The 14,730-nt window shown below is 39.8% G+C and overlaps 1 protein-coding gene across 2 annotated transcripts in view; it reads right to left on the bottom strand.

The window, feature by feature from the left end:
• The window catches only part of PPP2R5E (protein phosphatase 2 regulatory subunit B'epsilon), a 147,998-nt gene extending 135,498 nt beyond the window's left edge, over nt 1–12,500 (bottom strand). Inside the window, exons 1-2 of one of the 2 annotated variants that reach the window (XM_027570005.2) lie at nt 12,370–12,500; nt 10,026–10,189 (exon numbers count right to left, since the gene is read on the bottom strand). In XM_027570005.2, coding sequence (XP_027425806.1) covers nt 10,026–10,182 — 157 coding nt within the window. In that variant the 5' untranslated portion in view covers nt 10,183–10,189; nt 12,370–12,500. The remainder of the gene's footprint in view (nt 1–10,025; nt 10,190–12,369) is intronic. The other variant, XM_027570007.2, reaches the window with a different exon arrangement.
• Between the last annotated feature and the right edge of the window lie 2,230 nt (nt 12,501–14,730).

Raw genomic sequence — 14,730 nt, 5'->3', positions numbered from 1 at the left:
ATTACACAACCAACCATACACTAGGCAACCTACCTACATCATCTCACTCCTCACAACCACCTTGGGAATTGTGAGTCCCATTTTACGAAAGTAGAAATTAAAGCTCCAAAGGTGTTAAACAACTAAGCTCAGTTCACAAAGCCAGATTATCACCTAGACCTGAGCCCACACTCTTTCCTACTTAAGCTAGTTCCCAAAGATGTAAAGATGAATGGCAAAGAACCCCACGGCCACAATGCTACCAGTTTACCAAACCCAAACCATTCCATGACTGATGTGACTTTATCATGACAGCCTGAGTCCCACAGGATCCAGAGTGGCATCTTCCCCTTCACCCCCCCTGTCGCCCCCCCCCAACACACACACTTTTGCCATTATCAAGTACTGGCTACCCTTCCTGCCTGACTCTTGGCAGCATGCCTAGCCTTTCTAAAGAGCCAACTCTGAGGCCTGCTGTTCTTCCATGACTCTTTCCATCACCACCCACCACCCACAGTGCTGCTACCGGCCTGGCTGCTAGTCCTCTTCTCTTCTCCACTTCTCTTCTCATCACTTCAGTCTCCTCACAATTTTCAAGGTTCTTGCAAGACGTAGTAAAACGGTTCACTTGGTAAATCAACCTAGTACAGCATGAGCAAGATAGAGAAGGCAATGGCTTTGGAACCAGACAGGCCTGGGGTCCCCCATCCTGGCTCTCTCTGAAGGGATGAGCAAGTTATAAAGCCTCCGTTAACAACAAACATCCCTTGTTCTTGGTTCTGTTGGGAAGCCTCAATGTGACACCATGTAGTACATCACCTGGTACACAGTGGAACCTACAGACACTGCTTCTCTTCTTCTTCGTTGGATGCTAAACTATTTCTTTACCAGCAAAGATAACTTGAGTTTCTCCTCCTGGCTTCTTCCAGGTCCCAGCTTTTCCAGAATAAATGCTTTTTTACAGGTACATTCAAGTTTACCATTGGTAGTATTTACTCAGCTTAATTTTTCAAATGATACTGATCAAAAAGTTCCAAACAACCACACTGGGGTCATGTAATAACTTCTATCTTCAAACACCTTTTAAAAATTCTATTTGGGGGAACCCTCTCGGGTCCCCTCCCTCCTCAGGAGCTTTGTACTATCACTTTGCAATTACTCAATAAACGCTGCTTTGGTGCCCACCAAAAAAAAAAAAATTCTGTTTGGTATCAAAAAGAACTAAAAGTCAGGAGAGACATGCAGAAGTTTTTTGTCAAGAGATCTCCCTTCTACAGAAGGGAACTGTATGAGAAATTCTCTCCTCAAGTGAGGAAACCGATGCCCGCCACCCAAAGTAGTAGCTCCTAGCCTTCAGGGAAACTCCTTTGAGAATCTGATGAAAGCTCTGAACCCTTTGTCCAGAAAAATGCCAATCTCTGCCCAGAGATACAAAATACTGCCTGGAATTTCAAGAGTCAAGGGCCCTCTGAAACCCACCCAGCAACAGCAAGATGAGAGCTGTCAACAAAGAATCATCTATGCTACTTCTTAAACTGGCAAAATCTTCAATTCAGATTTTGTTTCTTTAAGGTACAACAAATTTAAAAACCTGGACAAAAACCTCAAGAATGTAAAGAGAAGTTTTCTCATTCCATTCTTCACATCTCTCTGGCTTAAAACAAAATGCTACAAAATAAGGCTCTAAAGCTGAAGAGGTTCTCTCTTCCAAGCAAAATCTCAAAACAAAGATGTGCTCAGGGCCAGTGCATGTGTTTGGGGGCTGGGTAAAGGAAAAGGAGGTACCAAAATTAAGTATTAGATCATCTATACATTTTATATAATATTAGATCATCTATACATTTTATATTTCAATATTATCTTTTTTAACTTTCTACATTTGTGCATTTTCTTAATGTGCATTGTATTTGTATAACAGCACATGTATACAATGTATAAACAAATATGTTATTTTTACTGATATGAGTAAGCAACAACAACAAAAGATTAGAGATCCTATCCGAGAAGATGACATCCAAAATAAGTTTATCAAACAATAATTTTACCTGGTAACCCTTCACGAATGGAATTTCCCTTGGAAATAATTACATTAGCCACTTTATGTTCTTATTCCTGAAATAAGAAGCCAGTCTGAAGCTGATGTTAACTAAACAGTAATGCAGAGACTGTTCCGTAAGAACTAGTTCTCCTTCTGGCTTTAAAACTCTGATTCGCACAGGTCTACATACTCCATATTTTTCTTCCTTAAATGGAAATAAGCCATGTAAAGTATTAAGAGAATAGAAATCAACTGAAAAACACAGGTAAGCATTTTTCTATTATAGTTTTTCCTGCAATTATAACAATTAATATTCTTCAACCCCTACTATGTATCCAACACTGAGATAAATGTTTTATTTGCTTTATGGCACTTTATCCGACTATATGAGGTGCGTTCTAATACTCTCCCAATTGGGAGATAAAAGATAACATTGCTTAGAAGTCACACAGGGTATGATTAGCCTCAAAATTCAAACCTAGGGGTGTGCAACCCCAGGGCCTCCATTCTTACCTCAGGGAGGCCACCTGCCTCACTTAGATAACATATGTTACATATATTGGGCATTTATTGTTACATATTAGGCAAAAATATAATAACAGAATATTATATTGTCCAATCAATATGTTCATCATATGTTTAATTCTACTATAACATAAAAATAAGATCCCATATTTGTTTTCAGAAAATCTGCAAATACAAAGGGTAAAAAAGTACTTTTAAGTAGAAAAAAGGATGTTATGCCATCATTTGCAAACAAACCAAAGAACTACCTTACCCAGACTTTTAGAAATATCTAGAAACTTTACTCTTCTGCAAGCACTACAAAATCTAATTAATATTAAGAGCTAACATTATTATAAAACAGAAGTTTTAAAGATGAGAAAATTTAACCATAAAACCCTGCTCTGAAAGCCCATTATAATATTCAGATATGCTATTCCCTCTTAAACTATGTAAAGAAAGTCCAGTGATTTGATTAGCCCACAATTCAGTCCTCAAACATAAGCAGAAAAAAAGTGTTCCACTGTATTTAACATCTGCTGCAAAATGCCAAGTGATGAGTCCCCTAAGCAAAAGGAATCACTCTTAGTATGTCATACATAAAATCCACTCCATCCTCTCTCCACAAGATACTTCTGTTCTTAACCTGAGACATTAGGAATTACCAAAGCATAAGGCCTCACTCAGGATTTTAAGTGAACACTCAGCAATTTGATTCTTTAAGAAGTCTTCATTAAACAAGTTTATAACTTTGTGTAAATTATAAATTAAAACTTGCATGACCTGGATTTTGGGGGAAAAATTTTTAGTACTTAGGAAGAAAAAATAAATGCCTATACTATTATTACTAATAATTTAGATGCCAACTAACAATGTTAATTAACTAACAAATATTTATTGAATGCCAACTATGTACTAGGCACTGATCTAAGCCTTAGAGGTAGAGAAACAATATTTCTACACTGAAAATTATATTCTAAAGGGGCAGGAGAAAGAGACAACACACAAGTGAACTAACAAAGAGAAAATAATTTCAGATTATAAATACAATGCAAGAAACGGCAGACTTATAGGAACTTCAAAGAAGACTATTTTTAAAAGTCAGGAGAGACAGTTCCTAAGAAAGTCCCGTGGTTAGATGAAACTTGAAGAATGACTCTAAGTCAGGGGAAGAAAGTTCTGGGTAGAAAAGGATACCTCGTCTTATGAAAAGATTCATTTGACACCTCAATATTTTATACCTGGGCTGAGTCATATCCTGGAGAGACCCACATTATGATGAATTCTGTTTATAGCTTACCATGTTTACTGTTAAGTGTCCAATGCATCTGTATATACAGCTAACATGATACTCAGAAAATAAGAATACAATTCCCAATCTTTTGGTCTAACCCAAAAGCTCTTAACTATGGGGAAAGAGCAAGAATGGTAGGGCAAAATGTTCTAGAATCTGAGTTAAGCAGTGAACTCTGTTCTCCAAAAAAAATGCCCACTCACAGAAACTTTACATATAATTTTGGGAGGGTCTTAGAACCTGAAAGCCCATCCACAATGCCCATATCCTATCCCCAACCAGAAATCCGTGAACCCAAGGTTAAGAACTAAGCTGTAATTATACTCAGATGAAATGGGATATGAACACAAGTTGCTATCCTACTTTTAAATGATTAATAAATCGGTATGCTTACTCTCAGTATCTTTTGGCCCACATACAACTCTGTATGGGAATTTTCTCTATGCTATAAACTATTAGGATATATAAAGAAAAAATATTTCCCCCAGAAGTAAATGAAAGACCTTCTCACTACAACTAAGTATAATCTTTCACACATGAAAACAGTGCAACTGACATTTGGTTTTGTGCAAGATCTTATAATTTCTTCCCAAAAAGAAAAATATTGCCAAATTGTCACAAAGGCTGCAAAGCTGAGTGTTAACACCTATTAACTTATAGATATTCTTCTAGTTCAGAAGGAAAATTTAGGATTATTTCTTAAAACCACACACACACTCACATGACAATTTAGTTGTCAAAAGAACATGCATCATTAATCTAAGGTACAACCTAGACCAATGGTTCTTAACCTTTTTTGATTCAAACAACCAGTTTGAGAATCTGAAAAATACTATGTAATTCTCCCATTTAAAAAATGGATATACACATACAAAATGTGCATATAATTTCAGGCTGCAAAATGCATTTTAAATTCAATGAAGGGTTTAAGAATGTCTTTATCTTCTACAGAAAAATATCATGACTGGTTGCTTCTGAGAAGAGCAAGTAGGAGAACCAAGTCAGGAAGATTTTTCACTATACATCCTTTTGTATTTTTTGAGATCTGAACTATATAACTACATTATCTATTCAAAAATTAATAAATTAAAAAAGAACAATACACTAAAAAACGTAGCAGGATACCAACATATTCGGTGAAGATCTCCAAATAAAGGTGTTTAAAATAACCAGTCTACTAAATTCAATACATTTGCAAACTGTTTCTTCCATTTTTTTGGTTGAAAAAGATTCATCCCTACAAAACTATGGTCTTGTTTCATAGTTTTTTGAGAAATTTCCAATTTCAATTTTTTGCTGAAAAAATATAAAGTGAAATAATAATCCCACATTATTCATATTTTAACTTCTAAAATCCCAGTTAAACAGTAGCTGGTATTTATTGAATATGGCACTGCCACATCTATTGACTATTATTATCATCCCCATTTGATAGTCAAGAAAACCAAGGCTCTCGGGAGTTAATGTACTTGGCCCAGACAACACAACTAGTGAGTAAGCCAGGAGTCTTGCAAGCAACAAGCCCATGTGCTTTCCCCCATATGACACTGTACAGTACAAGGAAAATGTAAACACTAAAATAAAGGACATTATTCATTAAGAAACTAATGTCATTATAAATCCACCTTAGGGCACTAACTCATTATAAAAACTGGGAATTACTTCTGCATATTCCTTCTTTACACACTACACAAAGCAGATATGAATGAAAAAGAATGATCCCATCCACAAATTAGAAAAGCATCAACACTAGTTTTAAATTGGGATTTTTAAAATCCTCACAAACTGTCACCCTAAAAAATAAAAATATAAGCTGAATCACAAGCCTAGAGCTTAAAAAAAAAAAAAAAGTTTTCATTAAAGAAGGAATTTATAGAAATACACTGTTACTGATCTAAAAGTTTTAACACCAAGGGGCAGAGTTTCTGCTGAAGAGTACCTCCAGTCATCACAGTTTTTGGAATGTTTAATACTGAATGTCCGAATTATTAGCAAAATGCCTCAAAAACATAATGAATTATGAGGCTAGAAATAATGACGCACTCTCATTATAATCCCATCTTCAAAGGGGTGGTACTTTTCAAAAACACTTCACTCAAATCTAAACTTACATAAGCTTTTAAAGCCAAAGAAAGAAGGAAAACAGGGCAAGGGAGGATGGGGTGGGGAGAGAACTAATCACCGAACCTGGTAGTACTACTACGACTACTACTACTTATTATTACTATGATGACAAGGAGGATAAATCCGTGTGCATCTATTCCCTAAGGGTTTAGTTTAACTGTCCTTATTGAGACAGATAACTGTCAAGGCTTGCTTTGTGTCACGCCATGCAGGCACAAGGAAAGCATCCACGTCTTCACATAAAGCACTCACACCTTTACTAAATTTCCCTTGAGTAAAAGTCCTTCAAGCTCAAAAACTTGAGGATTCTCTGGAAACATTTTCAGAAGTATATAAAGATGGAGAAAATTCAAATGTCTCTATTTCTATTATAAGTAGCTGAGGGCAAGCCAGCTAGGTGCACAGAACAACATGCTGGCAGTGCTTTCTGTAGAAAGTAACATCGTTGGTATAAATTTCAAAACCCCACCTATGAGAAAAGAGGCAAAAAAGATGAAACCTTCCTTTCACTTTAAGTTCTGCATGTGAACAGACTTTTAAAATGCTAATGGCAGGGGCGCCTGGGTGGCTCAGGTGATTGAGCGTCTGTCTGCCTTCAGTCTGCCTTCAGTCTGCCTTCAGTTTGGGTCCCAGGGTCCTGGGATTGAGACCCCCACTGGGCTCTCTGCTCAGCAGGGAGTCTGCTTCTCTTTCTCTCTCTCTCTCTCTCTCTTTCTCCCTCTCTCTCCCTCTGTATTCCCTCTCTCTCTCAAATAAAGTCTTTAAAAATAATAATAAATAGAATGCAAATGGCCATATTACATTTAAGTCAGTCAATTATGATGCACATAAACATTCTGCTAACGCATACACACAAAACAAGTGATCATTAATGAATACTCAATGTTTCAATTTTCAAAAATTATATATTAAAAAGATGAGTTACAAAATTATATAATTTCCATTTTCAAACTCCCCTAAAATTACAGATCTTAAGGACATGAATTTTACTTTATTCTTTAATGCAACCCACAAAATTCAACTGCCATTTATATTATACTGCCAAATAAAATTAACTCAAACCTTGCAATTTGGTCAAAGCAATACTACAGAAAATTACATCAATAACTATCCTTTGGCATGCACACATAATTTATTCTGGTTTCTCCTAAGGAAATGGTAAAAAATAAAGAAATTCCTCCTATATTTTCTTTATATTCCATAAATTACTTCCTAAAGTTAGTGAGAAGACAACACACAAAATTCAATCCGTTGTAAGAAAAACAAGTGTCATTTAACAAACTTTATATTCTCTATAAAAATCAAGAGCAAATAAACATTTCCAAAACCTACATCTGACTGTACTTTGTTATTCTATAGATAGGGAAATCTAATTTATGGAATGCTTTCCAGAGTATTTTCCCAAAACATGCTTACTACACAAGAATCACTTTCAGTCTGTCTGGAATTAAGCTGTGGATATATCTAGTACTACATGGTCCTGTTACTCTCCAATTCTCCCACACTGGCAAAATACACAAGTTCACAAAAATCATATTCCTGGAGAGCAGAGTTTTGGAAATTTTTCAGTATTATCAGACTTCACTTAAAAAATGAGAAAAGGATATACAAATAGCCAGTAAGCACATGAAAAGATGCTCAACATCATTCATTAGTCATAAGGGAAATGCAAATCAAAACCACAATGAAATATCACTTCACACACATTATGATGGCTATTATCAAAAAAACAAAAAATAACAAGTGTTAGTGAGGATGTGGAGAAATTGGAACCCTTGTGCATTGATGGTAAGAATGTAAAATGGTACAGCTGCTGTGGAAAACAGTCTGGCAATTCGTCAAAAAATTAAATATATGATCTAGCAATTGCACTTCTGGGCATGTACCCAAAAGAAGTGAAAGCAGGGGCTCAAAGACATACTTGTACAGCCATGTTCATAGCAGCATTCACAATGACCAAAAGGTGGAAATGACCCAAGTGTTCACTGACAGATGGACAAATAATATCTGGTACATACACAAAGCAGAATATTATTCAGGCCTAAAAGGAAGGAAATTCTAACACACGCTACAACATGGATGAACCTTGACATTATGCTAAGGAAATAATCCAGTCACAGAAAGACCTAGAGTAGTCAAATTCAACAAGACAGAAAGTAGAATGGTGATTACTTACCAAGGGGCTAAGGGAAGGGAAGAATGGAGAGTTAGTGTTTAATGGATACAGTTTCAGCTGGGGGAGATGAAGAAGTTCTGAAGATGGACGGTGGTGATGGATGCACAACAATGTAAATGTACTAAATGTCACACTTAACGCACACTTAAAAATAGTTAAAAAGGTCACCTGTTAGGTATATTTTACCACGATAAAAATAAAAATGAGATAAGGAACAACAAAATCTTAAAATAATACCAAATTCTTCTCACCCATGCCTCTTCACTACCCACAAAACCAATGAGTGGTCAGTTCAGCTCTAATTTAAATGTTTACCTGAACCCCAAGAAATGAATATAACAATAATAAAGTTTAAAATTCTTTCTAAACCTAAAAAAGTTTAATTGGCTTCCTCAAAAAGTCCTTTGCCAGAAAAACATGCTAATAGCTATTATACGTCTAGTTCCAATTTAAAAAGTTACTAAAGAATCCATACGCCTCTCAACTTTGTATTTCAAGCATGACTGGCTTTATCCCTAGAGTTTTTCCTTCATTTTTCTCCTAAAGCCTCTAAAGACTTTTTCATTTTCACTAGCAAAACCTTTAGCTAAACTTTTCTCCCCCACAAACTCATAAGAGCTCATCTTTACTAACTAGTAGAAATATTATCTTTATAGTAATCAGAATTCATTTAGTTTCCACCAATTTCAAGTATAAACCTCAGAAACTCATTTATGACTCTAACTCTCTAGAAAAAAAAGTTCAGGGGTGTCTAGGTGGCTCAGTCGTTAAGCGTCTGCCTTCAGCTCAGGTCATGATCCCAGGGTCCTGGGATCGAGCCCCGCATCGAGCTCCCTGCTCAGCGGGAAGCCTGCTTCTCCCTCTCCCACTCCCCCTGGTTGTGTTCCCTCTCTCGCTATGTCTCTGTCAAATAAATAAATAAAATCTTAAAAAAAAAAAAGTTCACATGGGGAAAAATAGAAGCCTGAAATATCCTAGGCTAAATTTTGAGGGTCTTTTCTAGTCGAACTCCAGTTTTTCTTATAATACCTTCTAATTTCACAAACTGTTATAGAAGTAAATGCTCATTAACGAATGAGGTTTTCTGATTTCCTCTGAGCTACGAAAAGTGCACTGTTTTGTTCACGTCCCCTTTCTCTTCACTCTTAAGTGTTCAGCAGATAAAATCTACTTTCAAAGGCAGATTCTGATAGTTTCCATGCTATAAATGGTACATTTTGATGTATTTCAACCATGTCTGTTCATAAACATAAAGCAAACAAATGAAAATTAAAAGGAACAGAAGTATCCACATAATACCCAAACAAAAGTTGAAAGGTCTAATTTAGAAAAAGCAAATCTCATAGGAAAAACTTGCCCTTGATTCATTCCAAAGAAAAGAGAAAAGTAGTATTAAGTATGATCATCATGTCTTCTACATATATTATCTGAAAACGCAATTTTTTCTTGATTTTTAAAAATGAATTTTTTCAAACATCATTTTCTATATGTAAGTTAATGGTACCATCTCCTCTCCTAGGTCTACTTCCTGTGACTAAAACTCTACCATTTGTAGCTGTTATCACATATGATGTATATCTGTCAACGGAAGAAAAAATGAAAAACACAAACCTAGGCATCTTAAAGCTTCTCTGGCATTCAGTTTGTCTCTTTATCAATGTGAAAGATGTTCCTGATAACAGGTTTCTTTTCATTTGTCCACAGATATTTATATTAAATTGAGTCCTTTAAGAAGGAAAGTGGGTATATATGCCCACACAGCAGTAATTTCAACATGTCTGAAATCTCCCATCCCTTCAATTTGCAACACAGAACTTTAACAAATATGAAATTCTCCAAAAAGGAAATTATATATATAGATATGAAAAGATCAACTGGAAAGGAATCCATCACCTGGTCATGAGCCTTACCTTTTAGCAGCGGCAGAGGTGTTAACTCAATAGGCTTGCCTTGAGACCTAAACTGTGAGGAACTTTGCGACCTCTTCTGTCTGGCTTTTCTGACGGACTTCCGAGAAAATCCGTCTACTTTATCCACTGATGGAGGAGTAGTTGGTGCTGAGGACATATCCCTACTGAAGAGAAAGAGGTATCATAAACATATTCCCAAGGTGGAAGCATACACGTGAATTATACAAATTCTAAAATTCCCATATACAATATGCATGAAAATTGGAGTATGTGATGAAGAAAACAAATAAAATCAATTAAGAAAAATTGTACGTTCAATGGGGAAACATGAAAATTTGATGATAAACAGAAGGAATTTAAGTACCATATAAGCAATCTTGTAGTTCTAATGCATGGGCTGCTCCCACTCTGACAAGCATTAAATATGTTCACTGACACTTGACGAAGTCTTCTAAGGCATCTACTCATTTTCTAACTGCACAGCTCTTCTCCTCTTGAGATTCCTGAAGTAATTTTGGAGCTATTCTGCCACTGGAAAACTTCCATCAATACATTTTCCCAAGATATTTAATATTATAAATGGGCTCTGGAGTTAAAACCCTTATCGTACTTCAAGAATCTACACCAACGTAGCACAGCAAGGTGAAATTTACAACTAATGAAACTAGGCATGACTTTTAAGGCAATGTGCTGTGTTAGCTATGATAAACTATACCACACCACAAATGAGGACAGGTTAGATTACTTTAAACAGAACACAAAAAAGACATAATTAAAAGCATTTCAAAGAAGTCTTCTTTTTGAATGAAGCCATCTTAAGTTATTAAAGCTTAATAAACAAAATTATGATGAAATCGTGCACCAAAGTTGAAATGAAAACATAAATTCACACCCTACTTAGACAACCAAGTTGAGTTCCCTTTAAGTTCATCATCAGATAGTAACTTTCATTCCATCAAACTGATAGAACAGTCCTGTGAGATTTCTTTTAATCCTCCCAAATTATTAAAATGAAGGCCAGTTCCTAAAAGTAACAAGACTTAAGCTCAATTTCATTCTCCAATTTAAACAGATGCCATCATTTCCATGGTACTGAGGCTCCATGCAAGATAAATGACAGACTTGAATGAAAATAATGCATATGGGGGAAATACTGAAATGCAATTACTCACCTGTCATTCCAATACATAAGATTAAGTGTTTTTTAACCTCTAAGTTAAAAGGTAAGGGAGTTTCTTCCTGAACATGCAAGAATAAAAAGTTATCTGGATTATCCGGATTCCAACAAAGTAAAAAAAAATAACAAAAATATAAACAAAAAACAAACAAAACCCTGGATCTTGAGGTTTGGAATTCTGAAGTCTTGTTTGATTCTCTTAAAAAAAAAAAAAGTTTTCAGAAATCTACCTAGTCTAGCCTTAAATAAAATGTGACATATTCAAAATGGAATTGCAAACTATGAATGACTATGGAAGAAGTAAGATCAGTTAAAATTTTTCACAATAACTGCATCAGCAAGAAGCTCCACATCTCATTTGTATGTTGTAAATTTAGGGGCAGCTTTTCCAATGTGGTATGTGAATTATTTAGATTCCATTTAACCCTAACAACGCAAGATTTCGGTAAATCCTGCTCCTCCATCACTCTTTTTGTCTCTTCTTTATTCCTCATCTCCCATCTCCAAAGATGATTTGTTGCTAGCATTTTTTTAAAAAATCATTTGCCCCTTCTGCCCGCGGCCCAGAATAGACGTCAAGGATCTCAACCCTAAAGCGCTGCAGAACTGAACTTGCAGTAGCAGTGGGTCCGTGCAAAGCCCGTGGAAACAGGTTTCGCCCTGGACCAGGACGCCCAAAGCTTTATCATCGTCTAAGCAGCGGGCACGGGGCATTTCCAAGGTTCAGGATAATCCAAATGGGGGTGCTGGGGTGGAGGAGAAAGACAGGGAAGGGGTTGGTCTGCAGGGATGCTGACATACTCCCTTTGCTCCCACCCTCCCCCCGCCCCCAGCCCTGGAGAAGATAAGCTGTTAACAGAATCCTTCTCACTACACCAATCCCCCCGGTTTCCCCCCGCCCCCCGTCAGTGGATAAAGGGGGACAAGAATATGCCTCCAATGCCGGAAGGTGGGGGGAGAGGAGGGGAGGGGGGCAGAGTAAATGGGAGGCATCGTCAGAAGCATTTGCAGGTAAATCAGACAAGTGGGACGGGCGCTCCCTCTCCCACACCCCACCCCTCCGCACCCCTAGCCTGCCCCGGCCAGGCCTTCCCGAGGCCGGTGTCCTGCAGGTTCCTGAGGAAGAAGGGAAGCGGGCGAGCCGAGGAGCTGGAGGGACGAAGTTACCTTGAAGCTTCTGGGGAAGAATCCGAAGATGATCTGTGGTTTCGAGGGGCGGGAGACCGGCGTGAGGGCCGCAGCGGGGGTGGGTGGCGGGACCGGGACGTACGGGGGGAGGTCCGGACAGCGGCAGGGAGCCCGGGGCGACGACTGTCCGGCGCGGCGTCCCTCCGGTTCCGCGGCGGCGGCGCCTCTAGGCCTCACGGCCGGACCTGAACCTCAGCGCTCCGGCGGCGGCGACGGCGGCGGCAGCCTCACGATCCTCCCCCGCGGGCCCGTCCCATCAAATCGGCACCGACCCCGTTGCGGCTCCGCCGGTGGCTCCTCGCTCACATACCCGGCGGGCGGCGCCTCTGCTCGTTGCCCCGGACCCGGCGGCGGCGGCGGCGACGACGTGGGGAGGGGGGGAAGGGAGGGAGGAAGACTGGATCCGCAGCGGCAGCAGGAGAAGGAAGGAGAAGGAGGAGGAGCCGCCGGAGCTGGAGCCGCCGCTGCCAGAGCCGCCCTTTGGTACCCGCGGTGGGTCCCCGTCAATGCCCCTTTCTCTCTCCTATTGTCAATATCACCGGGCGGCTGAGTCCATGGCACACGCGCAACCGAACCTTCTGGCCAGCAGCGCCCGCCTCCGGCGCCCACTCACTGGAGGCTTCAAACGGGAAGCGAGGCCTCATTGGCCCGCGTCCGCCTTCACTCCCATGCCAGCAGGTTCGACTGAGAGCCGATCAGGGATTGGCGGCGGGGGGGCGGAGAAACAGGAGGGTGGGAAGAGACAAGGCCGAGGATTGGGCTGAGACGAGAAGGACCCGGATGCAGCCGCGATCTCCGGCCGCGCTGCTGCAGCTTCCGCCAGGCGGGTGGGTAACCTGAAGTAGGGAAGCACCGCAGCGGCTAGGCCTTTGAGGAGCTCCTGAAACCCGGGAGGTGCGACTGATAGATCAATGGGATGGGTGGGTTTCCACGCAATGCGGCTTCTCTGGGCGGCGGTCGTCTTCAGCCAGAGGATTCCAAGGGCAAGGGTCGGCTAAGGGTGGGGGAGCCCCCTGGGCCTTGGCTTCGCCCCCTTCAGCGGCTAGGCTGGCACTTCTGGGCTGGAGGAGTCCCACTCAGAACCGGTACCAGGGCTGAAATAAGCGCAGAAAGAAATAAGATATCCCGCCCGCGCCTGTGCGCCACTGTGTAAATGGGCCCCTTGCAGCACGCTGTGAAGCCCCCAGCAGTCGCTCTCCCATGAACCTTGTGGGTGACCTGGCACCGAAATCTGAACCTCTGGGCCTAGGCCAAGGGTTGGGTATCGCTTCGAATTCTGTCTCACCTCGTCTCCTTTTCCCTAAACCTTTCTTTTGAATATCAGCTCCCTGAAGCTCCTGCGAGCCCGGTGTAGCTCATGCAGGTGGGAACGCTGTCCGTGTGCTCTGCAATCATTTATCGGGATCGACTGCATGGGCCTTCCCGCTGCACAGAGCGCAGGGAAACCCAGTTCCCAGAGTGCAGAAGTTTGCGAGATTTTAATTGGCAGTTTGGATCCGAAAGAGTTTATGGAGAATTCACTCAACTCTAGCTAGATCAAATAATAAAATAGAGATGTGTTTACATACTTGGTGAGCCCAAACCCAAACGGTGCAATTCCAGATAATGTTATTGGGACTCTCGTTCCATTTGAATGCACGCTAGGTACATCTTTGGGGGGGGGGGTTGGGGTGGACTTGGGGGAGGAAGAAAGAAATTCTTAATGCTGAAAACAAATGTCAGATCACCAGTTGTTAAAAACTTGGAAGACGAAAAAAAAATTTTTTTAACATTTATAATCCCGCAACGCAGAGATAACCCGTTAGCATTTTGATCTACTTCCCTCCTGTATTTATTTCCTTAATTTTGTATGTTGTTCTGTAGTCTAGTTTTTCCCCCTCAGCATTTTATCATGTTTTCTACACAGTTAATAAAACTATGTACCATATGTACGAGTAACAAAAAAATGCATTTCTTGTCTGTGTTAACACTCAGGTGTTGCAAATTCTTATTCACACTCCCATAAATGGATCTCGAGTGGGAAAAAAAAATTTTGTGCCATTGAAAGATTTTTTAAAAAGATCGGTTTTGAACAAATGGGAAACAGGAAAAGATGTCTTTCTTAGAAGCAGTTTCCCCCTACTGACTTCAGATGATTGGCCACTGTATAGATGGTGCTCATTTTTGCCCTGCAAAGTTCATCACTAGGCCTTATAAAACTGGCTAGAATACCATTCTCCTTACCTTCAAGAAACTACATTTTTGCATCTCGATTTCATATGCCAGTCTTCATGAAAAGCTCAGTGTCCCAGCCATGGAGAACTTTTTTGCTCAATCTGTGATTGAGGGAAATGCAGAATT

The sequence above is a fragment of the Zalophus californianus genome, chromosome 6 (genome assembly GCF_009762305.2).
Source record: "Zalophus californianus isolate mZalCal1 chromosome 6, mZalCal1.pri.v2, whole genome shotgun sequence".
Taxonomy (NCBI): Eukaryota; Metazoa; Chordata; class Mammalia; order Carnivora; family Otariidae; genus Zalophus; species Zalophus californianus.
This window is presented reverse-complemented; position numbering and strand designations above follow the sequence as displayed.